Source organism: Acyrthosiphon pisum, chromosome A2 (genome assembly GCF_005508785.2).
Source record: "Acyrthosiphon pisum isolate AL4f chromosome A2, pea_aphid_22Mar2018_4r6ur, whole genome shotgun sequence".
In the NCBI taxonomy this organism is placed as follows: Eukaryota; Metazoa; Arthropoda; class Insecta; order Hemiptera; family Aphididae; genus Acyrthosiphon; species Acyrthosiphon pisum.
Window position 1 is genome coordinate 37,092,529 of NC_042495.1, and position 26,336 is coordinate 37,118,864.

General features: G+C 28.5%; 6 protein-coding genes across 9 annotated transcripts; 2 read left to right on the forward strand and 4 right to left on the reverse strand.

Annotated features, from left to right (window-relative positions):
- On the reverse strand, positions 1–2,043 carry LOC115033061 (DDB1- and CUL4-associated factor 12-like; the record flags this gene model as incomplete). Of its 2 annotated transcripts, none has more annotated exon segments than XM_029490178.1 (4): positions 1–33; positions 89–292; positions 1,322–1,730; positions 1,840–2,043. In XM_029490178.1, coding segments are annotated over 3 exon segments (645 nt in total), but the record flags the coding sequence as incomplete, so codon positions are not given.
- Positions 2,044–6,909: 4,866 nt separating this feature from the next.
- Positions 6,910–9,731, forward strand: LOC100162492 (ARL14 effector protein-like). The gene is made up of 4 exons (XM_001945329.5): positions 6,910–7,242; positions 7,297–7,412; positions 7,491–7,625; positions 9,605–9,731. Exons 2-4 carry the CDS (start codon positions 7,405–7,407, stop codon positions 9,663–9,665), a joined length of 204 nt encoding a protein of 67 aa, XP_001945364.1. The 5' UTR covers positions 6,910–7,242; positions 7,297–7,404; the 3' UTR covers positions 9,666–9,731.
- A 4,311-nt stretch (positions 9,732–14,042) lies between these two features.
- Positions 14,043–18,053, reverse strand: LOC100166603 (programmed cell death protein 7). 3 transcript variants are annotated; one of them, XM_016800580.2, is made up of 9 exons: positions 17,913–18,053; positions 17,752–17,830; positions 17,569–17,677; positions 15,924–16,651; positions 15,100–15,243; positions 14,808–15,032; positions 14,573–14,741; positions 14,285–14,498; positions 14,043–14,228 (listed from the first exon to the last, which is right to left on the reverse strand). In XM_016800580.2, exons 4-9 carry the CDS (start codon positions 16,350–16,352, stop codon positions 14,093–14,095), a joined length of 1,317 nt encoding a protein of 438 aa, XP_016656069.1. In that variant the 5' UTR covers positions 16,353–16,651; positions 17,569–17,677; positions 17,752–17,830; positions 17,913–18,053; the 3' UTR covers positions 14,043–14,092. The 3 variants fall into 3 exon arrangements, with proteins under 3 accessions (XP_016656069.1, XP_016656068.1, XP_016656067.1); XM_016800579.2 differs by having other exon boundaries at positions 17,906–18,047; XM_016800578.2 differs by having other exon boundaries at positions 17,569–17,830.
- LOC103307753 (tubulin-specific chaperone A) lies at positions 16,452–17,698 on the reverse strand. Its single transcript, XM_008180022.1, has 2 exons — positions 17,569–17,698; positions 16,452–16,651 (listed from the first exon to the last, which is right to left on the reverse strand). The coding sequence occupies exons 1-2, from the start codon at positions 17,696–17,698 to the stop codon at positions 16,452–16,454; spliced, it is 330 nt and encodes a 109-aa protein (XP_008178244.1).
- Positions 18,054–18,180: 127 nt separating the features above from the next.
- LOC100168670 (protein prenyltransferase alpha subunit repeat-containing protein 1) lies at positions 18,181–24,041 on the forward strand. The gene is made up of 4 exons (XM_008180006.3): positions 18,181–18,595; positions 18,691–18,848; positions 18,956–19,165; positions 22,843–24,041. Exons 1-4 carry the CDS (start codon positions 18,516–18,518, stop codon positions 23,457–23,459), a joined length of 1,065 nt encoding a protein of 354 aa, XP_008178228.1. The 5' UTR covers positions 18,181–18,515; the 3' UTR covers positions 23,460–24,041.
- Positions 24,042–24,128: 87 nt separating this feature from the next.
- On the reverse strand, positions 24,129–26,336 carry LOC115033063 (sorbitol dehydrogenase-like; the record flags this gene model as incomplete). Its single annotated transcript, XM_029490619.1, is given in 3 exon segments — positions 24,129–24,479; positions 24,554–24,678; positions 25,981–26,336. Coding segments are annotated over 3 exon segments (635 nt in total), but the record flags the coding sequence as incomplete, so codon positions are not given.

Below are 26,336 nucleotides of genomic sequence, written 5' to 3' on the forward strand. Positions count from 1 at the left end.
TTCAATGTCGAATATCCAATCTTTGTGAGCACCCTAATAAAATAATAATGTACATAACAGTTACGTGTTTATTTTTAATGTTGTTTACCTCGGCTAGAACAATTGGATCTAATGTTGGCAGCCTATATACAGCAATTTCATTAGAATTATATGCGCCTGTTGCCAATAACGTTCTGGATGGATTAATTTTTAATGAATGAATACCGCTTTGTTGATCAGCCGCTTCATCTATACGTCCCTTTATCGATGGTATTTGGTCCAGTTCATGTGATTTTACATTATAAACCATTAACTAGTAATAATAGTAAAATAATAGTAAAACAAATGTAATATGTAATAAAGCGATAGCTAATTATTTGTTGAGTATAATTCAAGTAGTCATTAATATTAAAATATGATTTATTTATGTGCCTACATTTTTATTTAATACAATATTTTTAAATACCTATTTATTAATTTTATCGACTATGATCAGATCATAAAATCAGTTTTATAAGATACTAGTTTGTTATCGTCTCACCTGGGCATGTGAACATTTTATCACCCTGCTACTCAGGTTTGTTATGTTCTTGCCACCCATAACAATAAAAATAACTAATATAATCTTTGGTGTCATAGTTATTTTTATTTTTATTCCCAAAATTTATAAATAAGTAATAATGATAATATTAATATTACCATTTAGTATAAATACTAGTATATGTAGGTACTCAATGGGGAACTTTTCTTTTTGCAATTTTTTTGCTTATTGAAAATGGTGAAGATAGAATTTGTTGGGTCAGAATTAGTAATAAAGTTGTAGCTAATTGAAATTTAAAGTATTTTCATATACACCAACCGTGTCCACTTGCTTGCTTGAACCATAATTAAAATTGAATAAAACCTTCGGCTTAGTATGTAAAACTACCTTGGATGGGTCTCAAACTTATAACTTCAAAACTAAGTCCGACCACCATCATTTTCAGTACGGTTAACTACATACAATAAAAAAAAAAAAAAAAAGGGTGTTCTGTAAAAAAGAAATATACCTTCAATGGTATTAATAAGGGTATTGAACACTTAGTCATCAATTATATGGGTGACGGGGTTTCACAAGCCGGGGTGTGGCAATTACAAACCAGTACCTTTTAAAATGTTAACTTTTTTTTTATAAAATAGTAGGTAGGTAGTATTAAGTATAATTTATTATGTACCTAATGGCTAATTGCAAAATTTGGCTAATTTTAAATTGTACTTATTAGCAATTTTAAGAATATAATTTCTAAATAGCTAAAATGTAAATGTTAGAAATTCTATAAATATAGGTATTCAGTGTACTTACTTTATTACATTTTGTACCAAAGACAATTTGTTTACTACTAAGCCATTGTGAACAAAAAACTTTATTCATTGTTTTTAATGGAATAGACCGTTCTTTAAATAAGTCATGTGTTAGTATATGCCTTGTACCATGATTCTGATTTACTGAACGATACTCTCGCATTCCATATTCTCGATTTCTTATATAATCAACAAAATTATAAGAAGAGTTTAGCATAGTACATAATGACATTGTGCTCTCTTCTTCTTCATCCGAGTCTTCATAGCAAACAAAATCTTCCGGTTTATCTGACTTTCTGGACCGTTCCAATCTAGCCATACGTAATTGTAAGCTACGTTCATCAAGTCGGGATTGGTATGCACATGGGGGCCGTGAACCAAAGACTGGCACGCGCCTTGTTTGTGCCATTCTAAAACAACAATAACATCAAAAACCGAATTATGAATTTTATGTTTTAAAAATACGAGTAAAGTCACGGACTCACGATAGAGTATAAAGAGAATCAAAATATACATTACATGATTTGTATTTACCTTCAGCCCGGCGTATGCTAGTTAAAATATTGCAGCATTCAAAGTTATTCAAAACAGGGAATGTTGAATGTAACATGGGAAATTATGTACAAAATATACATATTAAAATGAAATTATATTACAAATGTATAAACAGAATTGGTTAAATTAGTAATAATTACAAATAATAAAATAATTAATAAATATTTTTTAAATTGAAAACAAAAAGATAAAATATTAGTGTAATGATAAGTAGGTCACAGTTCGGCCAACATTGTACAACATTTTTTGTATTGTCGTTTTACTGCAACTGGAAATCAGTATTGAAGATAAAGCACAGAATTCTGTGGATAAAGTATAAACCACGGCTATAGATAATATGGTTGCCCATCGACGTATGATTACGTGTATACTTGAAAAGTGTCTACCGAAATGAATCTCTATAATCAGTATTAAAGTTAAATTAAATAGCTGGAAACTTAAACACTAGCGCTTATATGTCATAGTGGCTATCACGGAACTACAATTTACATTTGAAAGGTAATTGCATTTAGAACATAGATATATATTATTAATAATATATGTTTAATAATATATATCTATGATTTAGAATCACTACAACAAATAAGCGCTAGAGCGTAAATCTCCAGCTGTTTAATACTGATAATGGAGATTCATTTCGGTAGACACTTTTCTAGATTCGATGGGCAACCATACTATCTTTTAATCGTGGTATAAACACAGTAACACATAAACACATATCACAAAAAAAAAAATAATATTTATAGGTCATTTTTAGCATGACAAATTTATTAATTTAATTTTTTTTTGCCCTTAGATTATAAACATCATGATTCATATTATTAAATCAAGAGATCATCACGAGGACAGGCCATGCCGCCACGGTCACGGACATAGAACTAATAACTATCTATAGACCATAATCTATCTTAGACCGTGCTCCGTAGTTTAAATTTAAATATACAGAGTGTATCTTATGTCATGATGCGCGGGGTTTTTTTTTAAAGATTATAGATCGATGATATGGAATTTCGAAAAAAACCAAAAAAGACATTTCTTTATTTTTAACATTCAATTTTTTTACAATTTCAAAATTTTTAAACAGGTGTAACAATAGCAAAATCAACTTTAATTTTTCAAATGGTAATCAATTCATTTTTCAATGGATTCTGTTAGAGCTTTTTTTTCTGAAAATGTGGATACTCAAATTATTCATTTTGGTTATCTAGTTTTTAACTCATGGTCTTCTAAACTTTAGTAAAATATGCATTAGGTACTTAATACTTTTAATTTAAATAATTGGTATAGGTTTAATTGATAAGAACTAAATAATTTTTTCTCATAAATATCTTTTTATACACTTAAAAACCAAAACTTGTTGGCAAACATAGTTTATTAAAATCACCAAAATGAGTAGATACTTAGTATATTATTGTAATTAGTTATTAATATAATCCTAATTAATAATTACTTAACATCTTTTCTTCACAGCTACTTTTTTTTACAATAGGTAACATACATTTGGATTCTTTATTAGGTGGATAAGGTATTGGTAGTAATGTAGTATGGGGATTAAAAAAAAAGTGTAATGAAAAAAATGTTATATTTTTTGATGCTCTTCTCATTGTGGTATAAACTTTAAATTTGAACCATATGTTTAGCCATGGTTTAGCTGTTGACTGTTGCCCGTTGATATTTCATAAGAAATTATAATAAAATTATATAACTAATATAAATCACTAGATCAAATATTATTTTAGCCTTTAGGAATAAATAATATATTCTACTACCTGATGTCCTGATTTTTGATTTTGGTGAACAATTCGTTAGAATCCCATGAATATATAGTATAATAAATGATACTTGATAGGTAGGTAGTCTTTGTCCTTTATGTTCAAGTGTGTATAATAATTGTACTACGTGAACACAATTCAATGCTACCTACAACTATGCTACAACCTACTAGGTTATCCATATAGATTTACCGCATACTCATTATTATATTTAAAACATGTGTATAAATATTTCATGATATTATTTTGGTACAGTTATATACCTTGAAAATTGAATTATCGATGTCTTTGCCAAATATTAACCTAGATCTATAGAAGCCAAGCAAAATATTTGCACTTGTTCTTCGTCATACAATTGACATTTTTAATAATATATTATATTTTTCAATACATATTATAAATATTATATACTTAAATAATTTCTTTATTTACATTGATATTTTTTATTTTTTATTTTGTAATTTGTTATTTGTACTTCTTTTTACTTTTTAGTGCAATTATATGATTTCAACATTTCATCATATAATTTTTTTGTAATATTTTCCATTGTTATTTTGACTTATTTTTGGTGAAATTAAATCCGTGGGGCGTGGACCTAATCGCGGTCTTTAGTTATAATTATGGTGACTAGATATAAAAATTTAAAGAAGAGTACATTATTTTTAAAACTTAGCTCCTCCTCTTTCTGTTCTCTATTCTACTAGTTTTATCCATGCCATAGCCAATAAACCATACACCATATTATAGTCCATAGGTCATCTCCTTTTATAAAAATAGTTTTTTTTTTCATCTGATTACTCTATTTTTTTATTATTATTATAATGTCAACTCATTTAGTCTTAATAGCTTATGACGAAAATGCTTTGAAATTTGTGTAATTTAAAGCAAACTTAAACTAAACTACAAAAGTATAAATTATTTTTAAAAGCTAAAATTTAAATAAATACAAAACTTTATTAATGTGTCTCCTACATAGTTACTGCAAAAATAACATTTCAATTAAAAAAAATAAATAATGAGTCCTTCATGATGGTATTTTATAATTTAAACTAGCTGATCCCGCGCACTTCGTTACCCGTTAAATGTACAAACTGTATACGGCTCAAACTTTGTTCAATGCGTTATTTAATATTCGGTGTATGATGTTCTAGATTTATCTTAACTTTTTTGTTGCCGGAATAAAAATTCGTAGCAGTATATTTGTATATTATCCCGTGCTGTTTGTACGTAAAAGTATGATTTAACTCTAAAGTATCAAAGTTATACCAAGTTCGTCGTTCTTACTTAACTCCACCTACGGGCGTAGTGCGTATTATACAGAGATGCTTTAATCGTGCTTATATATAAGACCGTGATCGTGCTACAATCGTGGTGATGACTGATAGTGTGAATAGTGTGATAAATGACAATATTGATTAAAAATTAAAAATTATCGAATATTTTATTTTAAAAGTAATTTAGTAAAAAAAGCTATTTAGGCAATATTGGTTTGGTAAAATGCTAGGAAAACCGGCACCTGCTAGATGGAGAATTTGTCAGCTAGACCACTACGAAGGCTATAAATGCTAGGTCAAGCTATAAAATGGCTAGTTTGGCAGCACTGACTGGCACGATTATAATCGCGATTGGTGTTGAGGGAGGTGTGGAGGGCATAGATATATACATTGTTGTATATATCTATGGTGGAGGGCTTTGCTAAGATCACAGACTAAGATAACCAGACAGTAAATAAAAACGGTTTATATCACTAGAAAAAAAACGGTTTTTAACACTTTCATGGATGAAAAATATAATATCAATTTGGCTTGGAATAAGCAAAAAATAACATTTATCACTAGCCGCCAAATTTAAAAATATTTAAATGTTCAATATATTATTATAATATACAAAATACAAATACAATTTCACAACTGAGCAAGGCCGTATCTGAGGGTGGTCCAGGGGGTTTCGATCCCCCCCTAAATTTTTTCAATATGTCTTATTTTTAACCAAATATCGAAACATAAATTCAACAAAATTACAATATACATGTTTTGGACATTCTACATCCTACACGTCAACTTCTTGAACTTAAGTAAACAATTTTACACATAACGATTCATTATTTGAATAATTAAAAATGGAAATAAATCATTATACGTTATTCCTTATGTTCAATGTCATTAAAATTGAAATATTTATCTCGTATGAACATTGCTGAAGCAAATATTTAAAATTTTAAAGACCTCAAAAAACCACTTACATTACAAAATTTCAGTTAACCAAAATATGTTTAGCCACTAATCAGTAATAATATTATTATTGACATATCCATTATCCAGACATTTATAAGAATGTGTATGATGTGTTGTCTATACAAGTCCTAAACAGGGGGTACTTTACTAGTTAACAATAGACCATTAGCGTAGTTGCTAGCCAACAAACACAAACGCTTATAAGTTAACTCAAGTCCTGGGTATATAGTTAGAAATTTAAAATTCAACGGTGTCTATCTTAACCTAAACACTGCTCTGGAAAGTGAGCAGCCAAAGAGCCCTATTACAAAAATTTATAAACACAACCGGTAGAACATGCAAGTAATTATTTAAATGTTACTTACACGCACTACAAATCCTGAATAAACATTTGAATGAACTTATATAGAATGTCCTTCATCAGACAGTCTGAGATGATGAAACTCCAATTATTGTGAATTGAAAAAGTGCAAATATGAAACTTGGTCGTTTTGTTAATATAATTCAAATTTACACTGAAGCTGTGTGTAAAGAAATAAAAGATAAAATACCAAGGGTATTGTACAAACGTAAAAATAACGAAATTCAAATTCCATTTAGACATTTTTTAACTGACCATAATTATGCATTATTGAGCTCACAGTCTAATAAAAAATGTAAACAGAATAGTTCAGAGTGATATAAACCGTTTTTTTTCTAGTGATATAAACCGTTTTTATTTACTGTCTGGTTTTTTATTTACTGTCTGGTACTAAGATATACAGGTCACGAGATGAAAATTGTGGTTACAAAATGTAAGTCAACAGGCGGAGTTCGGGGGGATATTTTCCTTTTAGCATTACTAGTGCCGTCTTAGTGGATACTTATGGAACTAAAACACATCATACAAATTTCTAGTTCCAAAAGTATCCACCAAGACGGCGCTAGTAATGCTAAAAGAAAAATATCCCCCCAAACACCGCTTGTATTACTACTTTTCGTGGTCAACCCCCCCATACCCACCATCCGTGTTGTGACTAGTCTTGTATATTATCTTAGTCTGTGGTTTCGGCCATTTTGTTGGCTTCGCAATTTTTACTTATTATTGTTTTTACATTATAATTTGTAATTTGAGGGAATAGGAACTCGTCTATCTGGTATTTTTATATATCGTTGCTCGTTGGTTTCAAGTCACACCGAAGTTTCAAGTCACCCAGATTGACGGTACTTTGTTGTCTGTGATTAAACATTTAAACAATTACAGAATCTATCTATTCTGATTCAGTGCTATAATTAAATCGATGATAATATTAAGATTTATAATTACAATTTACTATTCTAAGATCCAGAGAATTTAAGAAGATCTTCTCTACATAGTGTTTGTAATATAATTTTCATTTTAAACTTAAACATGATAGTAAAGATGTAATTTTCAGTTTCTAGACCAATTAGAAGAATATACAGATTCAGATCTGTGCAGACGCTTACCTGCTGAAATTAATTAATAACTAGATTATTTAAATAAGAGTTTGTTTGTAGCCCAAATGGATAAGTGAGTATATTAAATTTTGATCTAGTCATTGACCCGTTACAATTATGCGTTATGTACTTTATATTATTTAAATTTTAGTTCTAAAAAAGATGAAAAAGAATTAACAATGGAAAATCCCGACGATGGCGATTGTGATTGCGATGATGATGATTGTGTGGGTTGCTTTTGGCCATGTGAAACGTGCACGTCAAACAAATGTGGACACCAATGCCGGTTAGTTAAATATGAAAATAATAAACATTCAAAGAAACTTTTCTACTTTACGGGACACCCTTTTTTTTGTGTTTTTTTTGGGGGACTTAGTCATTTTTTGGGTAAAAAAAATGTTGGTGAAATCAGAATTTGGGACTCGGACTTAGTTTCGAAGTTATAGCTAATTGAAGTTTTAACTTTATGTAATAACCCTTAAATACCTATAATGCTTAAAAATTATATGTAAAACAGTTGCGCAGTGGTAGTATCACTGGCCTACGGACCCGTGTGTCGGCGTTCGAAACTCGTCGAAGTATGTTGTTTTTTTGTGTTTGTTTTTTTGAAAAACGAAGATTTTAACAATTGTAATGTAGGTTTCAAGAAAATTTTGTAAAATTTGTTTTTCTTAAATATGTTATTTACCACGGGTGAACTTAGGTTTTCAAAAATATTGTTTTTAAAGTATACGTTTATTACCAGCTTGGCCACTCGCTCGCTCTGACATTAAAATCGAAAATATCCCCCTATTTGCTGTGCAAACCTCCACAGGTGAAATTAGGTTTTCAAAAATATTGTTTTTAAAGTATACGTTTATTACCAGCTTGGCCACTCGCTCGCTCGGACATTAAAATCGAAAATATCCCCCTATTTGCTGTGCAAACCACCACAGGTGAAATTAGGTTTTCAAAAATATTGTTTTTAAAGTATATGTTTATTGCCAAAGTGGCCACTCGCTCGCTACGCTCGCTCGGACATTAAAATCGAAATGCTCTATTCTAATTTGGAGCCTCATCATAACAATTTACAAATTTTTTTTAGATTCTGATCAGAGCGATCAATGTATTGATTTTACAATGATGTGCGTTTTTTAATTTATTTTAGGTTCTGGGTGGAGCGATGAATGTATTATATATATTAGTTTTACAATGATGTGTTTTTTATTTTTTTCATTTTTATTTTTGTGTGTGTACACGATAAGTAGTCAAAATAATGCTTCAATTTTCAACTTAAGTATATTGTTCGATGGAAAAGTGAACATTGTTGGTGAATTGGGAGGACAAAATTTAAAATCCCCCGTAATTTTTAAAAGCGTCGAGATAAACCAAAAAAAAATTAAGAAAACTGGAAATTTTTACTCAAAATCGGATTTTGACAAAATGCCTTATAATCACGAAAATGTAATACAAAAGTCCTAGTAAATTTGTTTATCTTTATCAACAAAAATGATGACTACAAGAAGGTCAAATTAAATTTTTATGTGCATTTGACATTCATATTTTTAGAACATTCGATATTCACTCGAATTCTCACGTAGCAATTTTCTGTTTTAGTTGTAATTTAAAAATGAATAACTGTAGATTCATGAAATTTACAGCATATGTTTATTTTATCAATTTTTATACTTCATAACATATTCAAAACATTTTGACTCTTTTTGAGCTGTTTGCGGACATTTTCATTTTTCAATTTTTTTTTCTATAATTGTCAATAAAATAGTGGTTGTTGGGTCAAAAAATGTGAATGTTTAATACAAGGTTCCTGATATAATGTCACTATAGCAGTTGAAAAATATTAAAAATACATAGACTAAATGTTTTATACAAGCATTTATTTTTTGAATATTGACAAAATTTATCAAATTTATAAATTTATAAAATGTTCAATTTTTATAGCTCAAGATTGAAAATTTAAAACAAGATTCTGCGTAAATAAGTTTTAAATAATAACTTTATTCACTATAATACCATCAAATATACTTAGTAATCATAGGCTGACTGACCATCTTCGCTCAGAATCATTTTTCGTATAGGTACAATGATATTATATCACTGAATTCAAATTTATTATCAACCATTACAATGATCAATTGTAACTTACGGTACAACAGAGCGACTCCCACTTGCCCACCTTTTTATATCTTAAGATTTATATAGAAATACCTAGCCCACTTATAAGTAATAATAACATGCTTTACTTGTTAATATTTAACTTTTTTTCAGTATCAATCGTGGGTGGAAGAAGTATGAAGTATGGGAAAGACAAGGAAGAAGTAAAAAATAATTGTATCTTAATTATATTGTGAACATTGGAAATAATATAACTAAATACAATATGATTTTACGATAATTTTTTTAATAAATTGTATATTTTTATAATTTTTTAACCAAATTTATTTGACAGATAAAGAAATATCAATAATTATTGGTTTTTTAATGTAGGAATAACTGAATAAATCTTGGAGTTATTCAGCATATTTTTACTTTCTTGATTTTTAATCAAGTAAGCATGGTAATTGAAAAGAAAAAAGTCTGAATTTTGAAAACTTCAAGAATTTGTGTTAAAATGGAAAATAATAAAAATGTATCACAGTAATAATGAGTAGGTGAGTAATTAAGCTAGCTTCAATTTGAAATGTCAATGAGAGAGATCTAATATCATACCCAAGTAGTATAACAATTTGAATCCAAAAAAAAGGTCAGCCTGAACTGTCCCAAAATTTTTATTTTTTAACTTTTATCCTAAACTATGATAACTAGAAAGTTGGTTGATAGCTCATTAGAAAAGGAATTATCAAGTAGATACTAAAGTGTTATTAAATATTTAAAAAAAAATTATTTAATTTTTTTATAGTTAAAAAAATAGTTATTTTTTGCTAGATTTTCATTTAGCGAGATAGATTCCTGAAACTGGAGAACAGATTTTGTTGTTTGGGGTCTTGTTAGATTCACATTGGCTAGGAGAAGTGCTGTGAAGGTTTTCAAAACTTTATCTTCAATTGTTAATTCATTTCAAAGCTATAAAGATGAAAAACATCAAAGAGCGCCCAATAAAATGTGTTTTAATTTTTATAAAGCTCTAGTGATTTAACTATTAAAGATAAAGTTTTGAAAATTTTCACTGCACTCCTCTTTTAGCCAATGTGAATCTAAACAACAGAATTCGCTCTTCGGTTTCAGAGATCTATCTTACTAAATGAAAATAAAAATGATTTTTTGTAGACTCACACAGACATTTTTCTGGATTCAAATTGTTATACCGCTTGGATGTGATATCAGATCTCTCTCATATATTAAAGCTAGCTTAATTACTCACCTACTCTTTATTACTGAGTTACATTTTTATTATTTTTTTATAACTCTTGATGTTTTCAAAATTCAAACTTTTCAGTTAAAAAGAGTTTTTTTTTGCTAGATTTTCATTGAGCTAGGTAGATCTCCGAAACTGGAGAACAGATTTTGTTGTTTGGGGTCTTGTTAGATTCATATTGGCTAGGATGAGAGGAGTGAGGAGTGAAGATTTTCAGAACTTTATCTTCAATTGTTAATTCACTACAAAGTTTTGTACTTGAAAAACATCATGAGACACATTTCTTAAATATTGGTCGATAGCTCATTTAAAAGTAGCATTAGTGGAATATACAAAATTATGAATAACAGTATATGTATATTTATTATTTTATTTTATTTACCCATTTAACATTTCATTAAGTACTAATTTTTACTAAATTCTGTACTTTGAAATTGTTTTGTGCTAATTAAAGGTAAATTATTACAGTTAAATATTTTGGTTGAACTAGTTTTTGCTTATTGTAACTAGGTAGTATCAATTGGGTTCTATTATAGTGTGTGGTCCACCATCACTTTTCTAATATGATATGCAGTCTACCTGATACAAATTTAACATTTTTCAGCAAAAACATTCAAAATATTTCAAAATTGTATAAAGAAATTAAATAAAAATGCATGCGATGAACCACCAAATATTACAAAGTAATTTGATTAAAGCCTAGTACAGCTGATGTGATCACACAAATCTGATTATTTTTTTTATTAATCTATATAAGATTGTGAAGGGTACCTATGGTTAGATTTAAAAAATTGGAAATGTGCTATTTAAAAACTTTAAATTTAATAATAATTTGTTTTGTATTAATGTATTAACTATTATAATATAATATGGTAGGTTCAGTGGCGTAGCCAGGGGGGGATTGGGTGTTTGACCCCCCACCATTGACATTTTCCCTCCTAATAAATATATTGATTATAGGGTTTGGGACTGCTTGCAAGTTATAAATTATGCAAGTAATAAAATTTCTTATGAAATGGAGAAATTAAATACAAAGTTTGAATTTGCAAACTTGTGTATTTTTTAACTTAAATGTACATACAATTTTCGGGAAAAATTATATTTGGATAACATTGAAAAATATCTTAAAAAATATTATGTTTGGTTAGATACAATAGGCGATAACTTTGAGATTTGGGGAGACTAATAAAATTGAATAAGCTTAAAAAAATTAAGTAAATGTTTGGGAGGGGCGGAGGGCTGTTAAAGTTGTTAGTGGAGATTGGCTACGGTTGGCCCTATATTCGCATATGTAAGATTTCACAAGTCTCTTTGTGACAAAACTGTGCAGTTTAAACTATAATTGTAGATTGTACGAAGAAATGAACATCAGTAGATATAGGTACCTACTTGTTCGTTTATCACGGTGTTCGCATATCACGTTATTGGTTATTACTTATTTACTAACCTAGAATTGTATGCCAGTATTTTTAAAAATTAAGTTGTTATTTATTTATCAGGTTTATATACCTACTTATTTTTTAGTTTTTAATACCAAAATTGCAATATGTTTTATGATTTTTCAAAAATAATATAAAAATGTTGCTACATAGTACATATATTTAAGCATATTTTGAGCATTTTGACTGCATATTTCGATAATTTTTAGTGAAACAAGTCAAGTTCTGAACCCTTAATTTATTTATATACGAAAACTGTAAAAACTTTGTTTTAATCTATACTTAAACCACCCCCCATTTCATAATCGTGGCTACGCCACTGGGTAGGTTACAAGTAAAAATTATGGTAGTTGTTACTTGTTTGTTGTATGGTATATTGCATATTGTACGAATGCCGTTCAATACCAATGAAATAAATCTAAACTAAGCAAAATGACTTTATCTCTTAAATTCAAACCAGTTATATTCAACCTACTATAGTCTATATTCTACTATAATCTAATACCTTCTCAATAAATTAATTTGCAATTAATAATTTCCTTAAATTTCAATTTTATTTAGGTTTGATCATATTGTAATAAAATACATACGGTTAATAAATTTCTAAAAATTAAAAATCAAGAAAGTTAACATTCTGACCTCTGACTTGGCAAGTGTTTTTTAAATGCTGAGGGTTTTATAGTAATATATTCACAAATTAACTTTTAGTTTGTCATGAGCAGGACTTATAGCATTTACTAATTTTTAAAGAATATATACAGATAAAAATATAAGAGGATATTATATATTTGTTGACTGTTGTATGCATCAAGGATTCTAAATATTAAGCTGTGTAAAACATAATTTTAAGCATTTTAGATTTGTTGTCAATAAAAAATTATATTCTTGTAAAATTAAATTGCTTTAAAATATAATAAATTTACTATTTAGAATAATGACACATGGGTATATTATAAAGATTATTTTTTCTGTTAGCAGTGCAGTGATCTTATCGATATTATAATAATTGGAACTGTATGGTACATAATTTTAAATTAGCATAGTAGACATGAAGCAATCAGGGGCAAACTTAGAAAAAAATTCACGGACAAATTGGAATCAGTGTACCTAGCGGCTAGTTGTGTGAAATAATTCGACCTAGATGGGCAACTGCAAATCACGGATTGGATTTAGCACTTGGTATATTTTTTAACGTGGTTTAAACTACCTTCTATTACTAGTTAAACTACTACTTAATTAGTAATTACTATCTAAACTTTTCTGACAACTCTAAAAAAAATCAATTAATTCGTTTTTGAATATATATGGGAGCGGTCTACAGTGAGAGGAATCTCGGACATTTCCCTCCCGGCTATTTTACGGTGTAGTAGAACATTTTCCACCCCTTTTTTTAAAATAGGTACTACTTACTATCTTAAATTGTGGTGCTACTTGATGATATTGTATTATTCATCATCGAATATGAAATTGTTGTGTTTTAAATATCTTAACACATATTAGAGGTTCTAGTTCTAGAATATAATTGAATAATTCATACAAATGCAACATGTCTTTAAAAAATACCAAGAGATAATTGTACTGTACAATTTTTACTTTTTTTGGTTAAGGTTACCTTAGTTGTTGTCGATTGTTAGCCAATTTTTTTTAAATGTTGATGTATCCAAATTAAAATTTAAAAGAAGTTTATGAGTATTTAAATGTATGTACAAAGGTTAACAGTCCTTAAAAATGGTTTTACAAAAATATAAAAGATGGAAGAGACACTTGAAATATAGTTAAATATTTTAAAAATCAGATTTGAATAAATTCATTATTATAGCAAAAATAAGTGATAACAAACTTGGCAGGGAAACATACAATTTGGGATTAGTTAAAATGATAAAATACTATAAAAAAAAACGTACACAACAAATAATAAAAAATAATATTTTTTTGTTTTTTAATTTATAAGTGCATTATTTATTACAATATATTAGCATTATTGGAATATTTAGCCCAATCAGTATTACAAGGTACTAATGGTAAAATCCAACCCAAAGGAATACTGCTAGATGCTGATATTTCATTTTCATTGACAACATATTTATCCCAGCCTCTCCTATAATAAATTAATAAATTATTATATGAATATTTAATATTAAATATTAATAATACCGTATTTCAAGGAATGTATGATTATCAAACACCATTTCATGAGACCTAAAATTTGGACCAAAAAGTATACGATCCCATTCTGCAAACTTTTCTTGAATTTCAATTTCTCGTTTTTCGTGTTTTTTTGCTTCAGCTTCAATAAGCATATTTTTCAATCCTTCTTCTTCTTTATTGTAGTCTGTTAATTTCTGCTGCCAAAGTATTTTTAATTTATCTATAACAAATAATATTGAGTATAATGCCTAAATTACACAAGAATAATATATATCAATTTATTTTATAATATACTCAAGGAATTTTCTAAAAGTGGATTTTTTCTTTTGTTAACACAGTTTTGAAGTCTACATTTTCTTAATTTTTCTAAATTATCTAACAATGATATCTGATTTTTAGCATCTTCTATTTTTCCTCTAACTCCTTTCAAGACAATGTTAGCCTCGGTCTTAGTTTTGTTAACCTAAAATAAAATAATAATTTATTACAAACAAGTTAAAACAACAAATAAATGATTGAAAAATATTACTCTTTTTTCTTTTAATATATTTTCCTTTAAGGCATTTTGCCAAGCATCAATCTTTCTGTTTATTTCTCTTATTTCATCTTTTTGTTGGGATTTAATAATTTTTAGGTTGGATTTAAATCTCCTTAATCTTTCCCTTTTTTTTCTTCTTTTGGCTATTCGAAATTTTAATTCAGACATTGAGCTAGTATCAAAATGTAATGTTGCTACTATTGTATCTATGCGTTTCTACAAAATAAAGTACATTGTAATTTATTTTATTTTCAATCATTACTATTATTTATATATTATTCACTTTATTTGAGATTAAATCCGAACAAGCTTTTATCCATTCAGCTTCTGTCATAGTTGATACATTCTGCTCCATATATTTTTTTTTTATACCCATGTTTTCTAATAATTGTTTACATTCTTTCACACTATTGCTGATTTGGTTAATCTAAAAATAAATTTGAATTATTAAATATCAAACAAATATAATAACCAAGGCTTGTAAATTCATGTATTTGCATGTAAATCTTGCTAAGTTGTATTTAATGCTAGATGAAATTGAAATCTATATCAAGGTACCACGGTTAAATATGTGAAGTCTTATTTTGCATGTTTATGCATATTTCTATTTTATAGGGCATATTATACATGATTTTGATATTCCTATTCATATTATTATATCAATATGCATTTTTTTATGTAAATAATATGAAAGAATCAACATTCGACGAAAAAAAACACCATCATTTATAATCTTTTTAAAATCTAGTTTTTTTAATTGTAACATAAAAAAATAAAATATAACTATAGAAAAAAATGAATGGATAATTTATGTTATTTAAAATTGATTATGATTTTTTTAAGTGCATAATTTTAGATATTTAGTGCATTATAAATGTATATTTTGTTAATTTTTAGTGCATAAATGCATGCTTATTATGCATTTTTTTAGGGCATCAACTACGAGGCTTAACCTATTGACGCCGTGCGTTGCCATACGGCAATATAAATTTTTTACAATAATTTTTAAGATATAACATATTAGTATGTTTTCAACAAAATGTTGGTTAAAATTGTAAATAAAAAAATTTCGGCGCTAATGGGTTAATAATAACTTTTGGAATTTACCTCTATTAAATTTGTTGAATTTACATTCTTAATTGCAATATCTTTTTCTTTGCTGGCTAACCACTTTTCAATCCAAATACTAGTATCATCTTTTAAAGATTTTGGTATAGGACATACATATTGGAGGATGTATTCTTCATCAATATTGTCCGGAAGAGATGAAAATGAATTGCTTATATTCTGATTAGATGGTACATATTGGTCTTGATAGTATTGATTACTAATATTGCCATCATAAGGCATATAATAGTTTTGTGCTGGTTTATTACATGGAAATAGATGTGGGGAAATTAAAGGCATTTTATAATCTGAATTATACATTGGTTGAATAGGTGGGGGTGGCATAAAAGGAGGTGGGGGACGTGTTAACCAGAAATTGTTAGCGTTCGCCTCAGAATATATGTTGTTATGAATATCTTGTTCAGACATCTTAAAGATAATAAAAAAAGTTTGAATAATAGTTTTTTAATTAAGGAAAAAAAATGTTAGTGTTTTAAATGTATAAAATAGTTAAATTATAGAAACGAATTAATTCATTTCTTTTTCAGCCTCAGCTAAAAACTTTTGAGCGTTCAAATAATCTTGCTCTTCTTTTAGCTCTTCACAATCAGCTACAATACTTTTCAATTCTTCAAATGCAGCTTTTAATCTTCTCTGAGTATCTGGTATCATCATCTGTGACTCCCTTAGAACTTCTTCTTGCTTCTTAAGAGTATTCTCGTCAATTCCTATAAAAATAAAATTATATATTTAACAGCATTAATTTTGCTATATCATAATAAAAATATAGACTTATATTCATTGACGAATATAGACTTATATTCATTTATTTTATTAACGAGTATAAAAATTGTTAACTATAAAATAATATGTGGTTATATATTTTGCATTTCTTAAGAGCTGGAAAAATTATTTGAGTGGTATTTTAATAATTTTTAATTAGTAAGGCCTAATATAAGTTTCTGGCACACCAAAGACCCATGGATCAGTTATTTAAGGGGCTCCATAACAGCATTAGGCCCTGTAAAGAAAAATTACGCCTAAAAATTATGTACGATTAAATATTTTGATAAATTCTTTACAGAGTCCTTAGTTCCTACATAGACCAGGAAAGGAAGAAATACGCCAAACAAATTTACCCCAAAAAAAACGGAGGGGCCTTGTTTGTATTCACAATCACGGCCATGGCCAGGCTGACACTGATTATTACCATTTCAATATTCAGTTAGATACAGACATTGAAAGTCAGAAATAGTAGTTGGATTAGAAAAGTAGGTATACCTACTGGGAAAATAACAAACCTATAGAGAATTATATCATTTTAATTTTTCTTGCAATTTTAATCTTCACCGTAAGTTTTAAAAAATAAAAATAATTTCTCAATAATATATGCATTATACACGGTAAGCTTTTTGTTCAATATCTCATAACAATTTTAATATTTCCTTAAAATTATAAATGGTACCTAGGTAAATATTTTTTAAAAATATGTAGGCCTTGGGTAGGTATTAGTTTATTAGTTATTATTCTTCATGAAGTTCATTACACATTATAAATATAGTACCATAGATTATAAATACTAAGTATTCAATAGTTCTAAGGTTAGAATCAAATAAAAATAGAAAATAGTTGTCATTTAACTCACCAGCCTTTTTCAATTTCTCAACCTTTTCCTGTTGTTGATCTGTTTCTTGTATATACATAAGTTTCTCTTTTGTTAATCTTTTCACTACTCCCGTTTTGATCTTTAATGTCTTAATACGAGGATCAGCCATTACTGTCTTTTACGTAAAGATTTTATAAAATATAGGTACGAGAAAGTTATTACCTTTAATGTTACTGTTACGAATGGTAAAAGCAACACAGACAACTCCACAAAAATATTATACAATTGTATGCCTACAAAACTGTACAAGGAAATAACAATCAATAAATATAAGAAGTAATAACTCAGAAACAAAAACGTATTTGTTAATACTTACTACTTACTAGTTATTAGTTACTGGTTGTCACATGACAAAGTTATTTATTTATTTTCTCATGGGTTGTTATAGAAATTTGGCTTTCGAATTATTATTTATTATAACCTAAAAACTTAACGTAATTTATGAATTTATTACAAACAATTCCGTACAAACTATAAAAACTGTTTTGAAGTCTAGATGGCGATACGTATTGTTACTTGTGTAGTTGTGTTAGCCAAGGTGTATTATTTATCATTTATCAAACTGTATTTTTGTTATTATTCCATTCTCATTTATTTGTATTATCTACATTCTATAATCTACAGTCAACAGCCTGACGTGCCACAGCCCACAGTTACAGACTGTTAACAAACAAAATGTCAAAGTGATATTTTATTAAATTGATGATATTAAAAAAGGCATATAAAAAACAGACGTCTCAAAATCTAAATGTCTGAGTCTTTACTCTTTATTCTGTTCTCTACATTACTTCGTTATTGTTATAGTGCAATTAATCATTACCCTTTTTATTGAACTTCCTACCTATTTCAAATTTGTTTTTATTCATAAACATACATTTCAAAATTTATATAATAATATGTGCTTATAACATCACATACTTAAAATTATGGATGTAGATGATAATTTCCCAGCAGCAAAACGCATCATTACCGAAATCCAATGTATAGTCAATAGTGATCCTAATCTGTGAGTATAATCCAATTCATTTTTTTGTAGTGTAGAAATGTTTTGAAAAATCATTATCGTTTCACTTACTTACCAGTTACCGCATAATATTTTAGGAAAGAATTTGATCTAGTCATCCAACCAGAAAGTCAAAATAAATCTCCAGTGATATATATAGACCATTGTTTAGGTCTAGAGTCGTGGTGTGTACGCCATGTGTATGAATATGTCTACCAAAGACTTGTTTCTGTAAGAAAACGATTAAAAAGACAAGGTAACATTTTCATTAACCAAACAATTTTTTTAAACTTACTGCTTAAACTTGATTATTTAAAATTTGTATGTATTTTCTATGAATATGTATCATTGTATTTTATTTAGAATCCAATGAAACAATAACATTGCTAACATCTGCTCTCTTGTTAAATCCTGAAGTCTTAACATTTTGGAATATGAGACGAGAGTTAATTCTTGATGGATATTTGAAGCCAGATGATGAATTACAATTTTCAGCTGTTGTTTTGACATTTAAACCAAAATGTGCTGAGATATTCACCTACAGAAGATGGATATTTCTTAACATTTTAAAAGGTAAATCAACGTAGGTACCTATTAATTATTATTTATTAGAAATTAATATAATTCTTTAAACTTTCTCAGTTAATATTCAATTTTATTAAAACATAACTAATAAGTACAAATCTTAAATATAATTATATACAATCTTTGTATTACTTACATAAAATGTTCCTTTAATAACATTTGAATAATTTATTTAAGTATTAGCATCATGATACACAAATAGGCAAGTACTTATAATACAATATTTTAATATTTTAAATGTAATTAACCGTCAAACAATAAGTGATAATCATCAAAAATTAAGAAATAGTATATTATTAAATTAATTTATTAATGTAAATGCCCATGTAATGCTCAAGTACAGTACATAGTACAATTTATTTTCTTCTTCTTTTTCAACAGCTTAACGGTCCATTAAGGACCTGCGCTGCCACTAGTAAGCCTTTCCATTTTTCTCTGTCCAAAGTCCAGTCTAACGTTGCATGCTCATCTATTGGTCTCATATCCTTTTCTACGGTGTCTTTCCATCTTGTTTTTGGTCTTCCAAGTGGGCGTTTTTTATTTATTTTTCTTATCAGAACATTTTTTAATACATCTCCATCAGCTCTCCGTACATGCCCCAGCTACTCTAGACGTTTATTTCTTATATATGTGAGTATATTTGGTTTTTCATACAGGTCATACAGCTCTTCATTGTGCCTCTTTTCATAAATTCCTAGGTTGTCGTTGTACACCGGTCCGTATATTATATTTCTTAATATTTTCCTTTCCCATATAGCAAGTTTTCTATTGTCATCTTTTGTCGTGGACCAAGTCTCACATCCGTAGGTTACTATTGGCCTAAAATAGCTTGTGTACAGTGTAGTTTTTGACTTCCTAGATAGCAGTTTTGATCTAAAAAGTTTGTATATGCTAAAGTAACATCTATTTCCATTCGATATTCTTTCTTTTATTTCCCTATGCATGTTTTTACTGCTGTTTATATTAACACCTAAGTATTTGAAATTATCCACCTTTTCAAAGTTCATACTTCCTACTTTCAGGTTTGACTGGTCTAAGTTTCTTCTAGATAGTATCATAAATTTAGTCTTTTCTTCATTGATACATAAACCCATATTTTTGCTGGCTTCTATTAGTTTAGTAACTGAGCGGGTAACTTCTTCTCGCGTATTTCCTAAAAGAACTATGTCATCAGCATAATATGCTAAAACAGTTTCTTCACCAAGAACATCCATTGTTCGTCCTTCATAGGATTCTCTGATAACTTTTTCGAGTCCCAGGTTAAATAAAGTTGGGGATAAAGCATCTCCCTGTCTCAATCCTGAATTAACCTCAAAGGCTGGCGATAATCTCTGTAAGAAACGTACTTTAAGTAACGTCTTGTCATTACACATTTTTACTAAGTTTACATATTTTTGTGGGATTCCAAAAAGTATCATTGCTTTCCGTAGTTCTTTCCTATTTACACTGTCATAAGCTTGTTTGTAATCCACAAAAATCATATATATAAGTCCTTATCGAACTCATAGTATTTCTCCATTGTTTGCCTTAAGGTGAATATGTGGTCGACGGTGAATTTCCCCTTTACAAAGCCACATTGATACCTTCTCTTAATGGCTTCTGCATACGGCGTTATTCTTTCCAAAAGGAGCGTCGACAATATTTCATAACAAGTATCCAATAAGGAAATTCCTCTGTAATTTGTTGGGTCTAGTTTGCCCCTTTTTAAATTGGGCATAGTATTGCCGTGTTCCACTATCCTGGCATTTCTTTGGTTTCCCAGATTACCTTAATCATTTTCCAAATTTCACTTTTGATCGTTTCTCCTCCATTTTTTAGTAATTCCGCTACTATGTTACTTTCTCCAGGTGATTTGTTGTTTTTTAGTTTTCCTATGATGCTATAGATTTCCTGTTTCATTGGGGGTTCAATACATGGTTCCGCTGTACTATATTGCATATCCATTTCTTTGTGTATTGGTGTTGGTACTGTTTTATTTAGGAGACATTCAAAATGTTTTTTAAATTCTTCTACTACTGATTCCTCTTTTGTTACTAGCTCACCTAACTCATTCCTTAAAATCCTAGTTTGTGGTTTAATGTTGGCAGTATTGTCGAAGAATCTTCTGGGGTTATTTTTATTTTCTTCAATTTCCTCAATCTTTCTTTTTTCTGCCAGTTTTTTTTTCACATCTTAGTACTTTATTGGTTTCTTTTTTAGTGTTCTTATAACTTTCTATTTTTATGACACTCGGGTCCTTGATAGCTTTTTCTCGTGCGTGATTTCTCCTCTCTATTGCTTCCTTATATCTATCATTAAACCATTTCTTTCTTTTTTCTTTTTCTTTTATTCCTAAACAATTATTAGCACTATTGACTACTACTGTTCTGATTCTGCCCCATGTCCATTCAACATTTTCATCTTCCTCTGTATTTTTGTTGGTCTTTTAAAAATATAAAATAATTTTAATGTAATCCAAGTACAAAAAATATTTACAATTAAAATTTAAAAAATCATATTATATTACCCATATATGTTAGGTAATTAAATGTAAATTATGAGCTTGAGAAACATTAATTCGAGATTTACAAAACTTTTGTGTCAAATAAGTCAAACAATTTTAGCCCATTGGCCGTTACGTTTTCAGGGAATACAATAAATAAGATAATAATAACTATAAGAAGTGCTGTTGGCTGAATTTGAGAATGTAATGCAATGGTACAATCAGTGGCATATCCAGTGGGGTTTTATCCTACATTATCAGCCCCTCCAAAAAAAAATCCTATCTATGTCATCGTGTGCAAAAGGTATTGAAGAAAATGAAAATGTACTGATTTTAGTAATTTAGGATAGTAAATCAACCCATTTACAAGTTAGGACAACATACATCTAAAGGTTAAGAAATTCTAAAATAAGACTAGCGTGGATATTTTATATTTGTTAAATGTGTACGCCACAAGAAAAGATTAGGATCTACATTTTGCCGTCTAAGTCTTACATAGCCAATGTAGTATATTATGATTACAATTATTTATGATTAATCATAGTGCTGAAAAATAAGTTGAAAATGCAATAAAGTTTGAACAATAATTCAGTATTTTCAGAATTTTTTTTCTTTATCTCAAGTATATTTATGGGGCTTAAAAACGATGGTGTGATTTGAAATTTATTATATCTTGTTAATGTATACATATTATAATTTATAATTTAGTAAAATTATTGAGTTGGTGACTCACGTTGTATTGCTGTATTAATATATTTTTACAAAATTTACCATAATAGTTTTATCTACTATAAAAATATCTGAAAGGATATCTAAACTATAATCTCACCAGCGTCATAAACACAAAAAAACACAATTGAAATTGTTGTGAAAATCTAGACACTTTTACATATAAACATACACTGCCGTTCAGACTTCGGCTCTATGACATTACAACCATATTTTCAAATGCCTGTATCTCATTGAATAATTAGTGTTAAGGTGTGAGCCCACACCATATTTCTTAGATAATGACATACTTCAATTCTAAGCATACTTGTTTTTAGTGTTGTGATGTCCTTTAAGGAACCTAACTTAACCTGTGCATCTAAATTAAAATTTGAATCATAACTATACAAGTGGTAGTTTATCTTGGAAAAAATTGTTTATTAATTGTTTTTTATTTTTATTTTTTTATATTTAGATTTTGGCTGTAATGATATTGTACTCAATGAGTTGGCAGTAGGATTAACAGCAGCCGCTGGCTATCCAAGTAATTACAATGCATGGAATCATTGTTTTTGGTTTATTCAAAAATCACTTGAACATGAGAACTTTTCCTTGATCTCTCATCAGTGGGAAAAAACTAAAGTTTGGTGCCGTGAACATATATCAGACCATAGTTGTATGCAATACAGACAACGGCTGCTTAAATGTTTAGTTGCTGATAAAAGGTGCTTACAGCATCTGGAGTGTTGTACATCCAAGTCCCTTTTGCGATTTTTTAACTCTGATGAAAGGCATAAACTTATGAGGCCATCAGAAGACTATTTTGGTGAAGCTATTGGTGTTGCTTTAGATGAATTATATTTTAATGAAGATCTGATTGTGATGTATCAAAGTCATGAATCTCTATGGAATCACCGTAGGTTTTTATGTTATTTGTTAGTAAATATTTATAAAAATGATTGTATTAAAGAAGCATTAATGAATAATGAAAGGAGAGTTTCTACCAAATTATTAAACAGTAATGAGTTATATGTTAAAAAACATGTTTTGTGGCTTCAAACAGCGTTATGCATTCCTATAAAATTACTTTAAGTTTAATAGCTACCATATATCTATTGTGTTGATAACATAATTTAATTAAATACCTGTTAAAATTAAAAAATCTAAGGTGAAGAAAATGTGACAAATAATGAGTGAGATTTTAATTTTAAAGCTAATATAGTTTGTAATAGTATCAGTTTAGATATGTTAATATTTATTTTGAGTAATATTGTTGTAGTAATTACTTATTTTTTTGTTTTATTTCTGTTGTCTGAATAAATTATAAATAAAATAGTCTTGTACAGTATAAAAATATCATTATTTATATAGCTTGCTTGTATTCTGAGCGTTTCAATGTGCCAAGCCGAACGACACTGAAGCACTGATAAGCGCTTATAACGTAAAAAGCTTCCAAGACGAACGCACCCATTTTGGTATGTTATGCTTTAGTAAGATGGAGACAACATATGAGAGTACAACGTTCTCTCAACTGAAGTATACAATTTATATTTTGTTAAGTTACATAAATATTTAATGACATGTTGTAAATACTCAACATTTTGTAACTGAAAGATTAAGTTGTAAGTGAACAGGTTAGCTTTTTGTTATAGACAGATTTTATACTAAAATGTATATTTATGAGTGTCATTGATCCTATATTTTATAGAGTACCCTATCAAATAATATTTTTCAATATTTTGTATTGCAATAATTTAAGTATTTTCATGTTAATTTGTAGTTTTTATTAAATACATTTTAACAAATCCATTAATATTAAAAAAATATTGTGAATTAATAAAGTAGTACATAATTGCATTACAGAATAAGTACGCTTTACCTCAATCATCAAATTAAACATTTAAAAATATAATTTTTTTTTTAACTACAGAATAATTATTAGTTTATTGTAAATTTTCTTAGTTACAGTGTATCATAACTTTAATTGCATTACCAATCCCAGTCTCAGCAGTTTTAAAAGCTTCCAATGATTCTTCAATTTTAAAATTATGAGTGATTAGGGGTTTCATGTTTATTTGTCCTGTAGACAGTAAAGCCAATGCATCTTGGTAACTAAAATAAAATAATAGCCATTAATAAAAATTATAAAACTGAGCTATTTAATTAATTTATTGGTAATCTTATACTCATTGGCATAGCGGAAAACTCCTCTGATGTCTACTTCTCGAGATAATGCATTGAATAATGGCAATTGAACATTGCCTGCTGCTCCCATTCCAACAATTGTTAATACTCCTCCAGATTTTGTCAGCTAAAATATAATATCTAATTTGTTCATCAATTAATTTACAACATATCAATAACAGATAATATTTGTGTGTGTATAAACGATCCACAGCCTAATGCATAGCGTTGCACTCGTGGTTCTGAATTGTGGTACATAGGAAATCCTATACTGAATGATGTGTACTTTGAAAACAAATTTTTTAATTTAAATTTTAAAGAGGGGTTTGCACAGGGAATTGTTGGCTCACAAAAAACTAATATTATTTGTGTTTATACAGAGTTACCATTGATTACAGAAATTAAATTAGTTATTGTAATTGGATACTATTTTAGACCTGTGTTTTATATTTAAATTTGGTCAAAACAATCTAAATAACTGTGGTAATCATGCAGTTTACATTTAAGAGGACACTACACAGCCATTTGTTGTCTCCGCCTTACAAGTGCGTAACAACAAATTTACACTCAACAGACCATATTAAATTTAAAATTAGAGTGAATCGACCTATTAAAATACTTGATGGTAAGAACTAGTGATGGGCACTATCGGATAGTTTGAATAAACTATCGAATATCTATTCGCATGTTTTTAACATAACCGATTAGTAGTTTTTAATAAAAACTATCGAATAGTTTGGTGGACTATTCGAATAGCACCATCGAATAGTTAGGTGGACTATTCGAATAGTTCAGTGGGCTATTAGTGATGGGCGCTATCGAATAGTATTTGATAGTTTGAATAATCATAAAAACTATTCGAATAGTTTTCATGTTCGAATAGGTTATGGATGACTATCGAATAGTTCAATTAGTGAACTACTATCGAATAGTTCAATAGTTCCCATCACTAGTAAGAACATTATCCGTGTTCTTATGTGGATTTTTTAACAAGTTTTGCAAATATAATATATGGTACGTTAAAAATGCTCATAACTCACTAAAAAACTGAAATATCGTAAAAAAAAATCCTCATACAAACAGATAATGTTCTTACCATCAAGTTTCATTATAGGTAGATTCACTCTAATTTTTAAACTAACGGAGCTAAATGTGTTCTGCTAAGCCCAAATTTGTTGTGTTACGCACTTGTAAGACGGAGACAACGCATATCTGTGTAGCGTCCTCTTAATGGAGTTTAAGTACATGTAAGTCCACCAGCATTTGATTTATGACGGACAACTTTGCAGGATCAGCTAGCTGCTATTATATTGTATACACTGATGCAATTACGTGCATAATGCTAATGTTAACAAAAATGTAATCGGTTACTCATAATAATGCATACTCAGATTACAACAATTATATATTATAATATTTTAATGTTTACCTCCATTCCCATTTTAATTGTTTGTTGAAAACCACTGCAGTCAATAGTAACATCTGGAAATTCGTTGTCCATCTCACTTCTTACATTTTCTATTGCTTGTTCGTCTGAATCTCCTCTATTTACTTTGATTGCTTTGTAAGCTCCCATTTCTTTAGCTACATTTAATCGGAATTCTGTTAGATCTGTTATATAAATTTTAGTAGCCCCCATAGCTTTTGCGGTAACCAATGTAACCAAACCGATTGGTCCAGCTCCTAAAATTAATACTGTAGAACCAACTTTAACACCTCCCCTTTTGCAAGCATGGACTCCAACAGAAAGTGGTTCTAATAGAGCACCTTCTTCTAAAGATATAT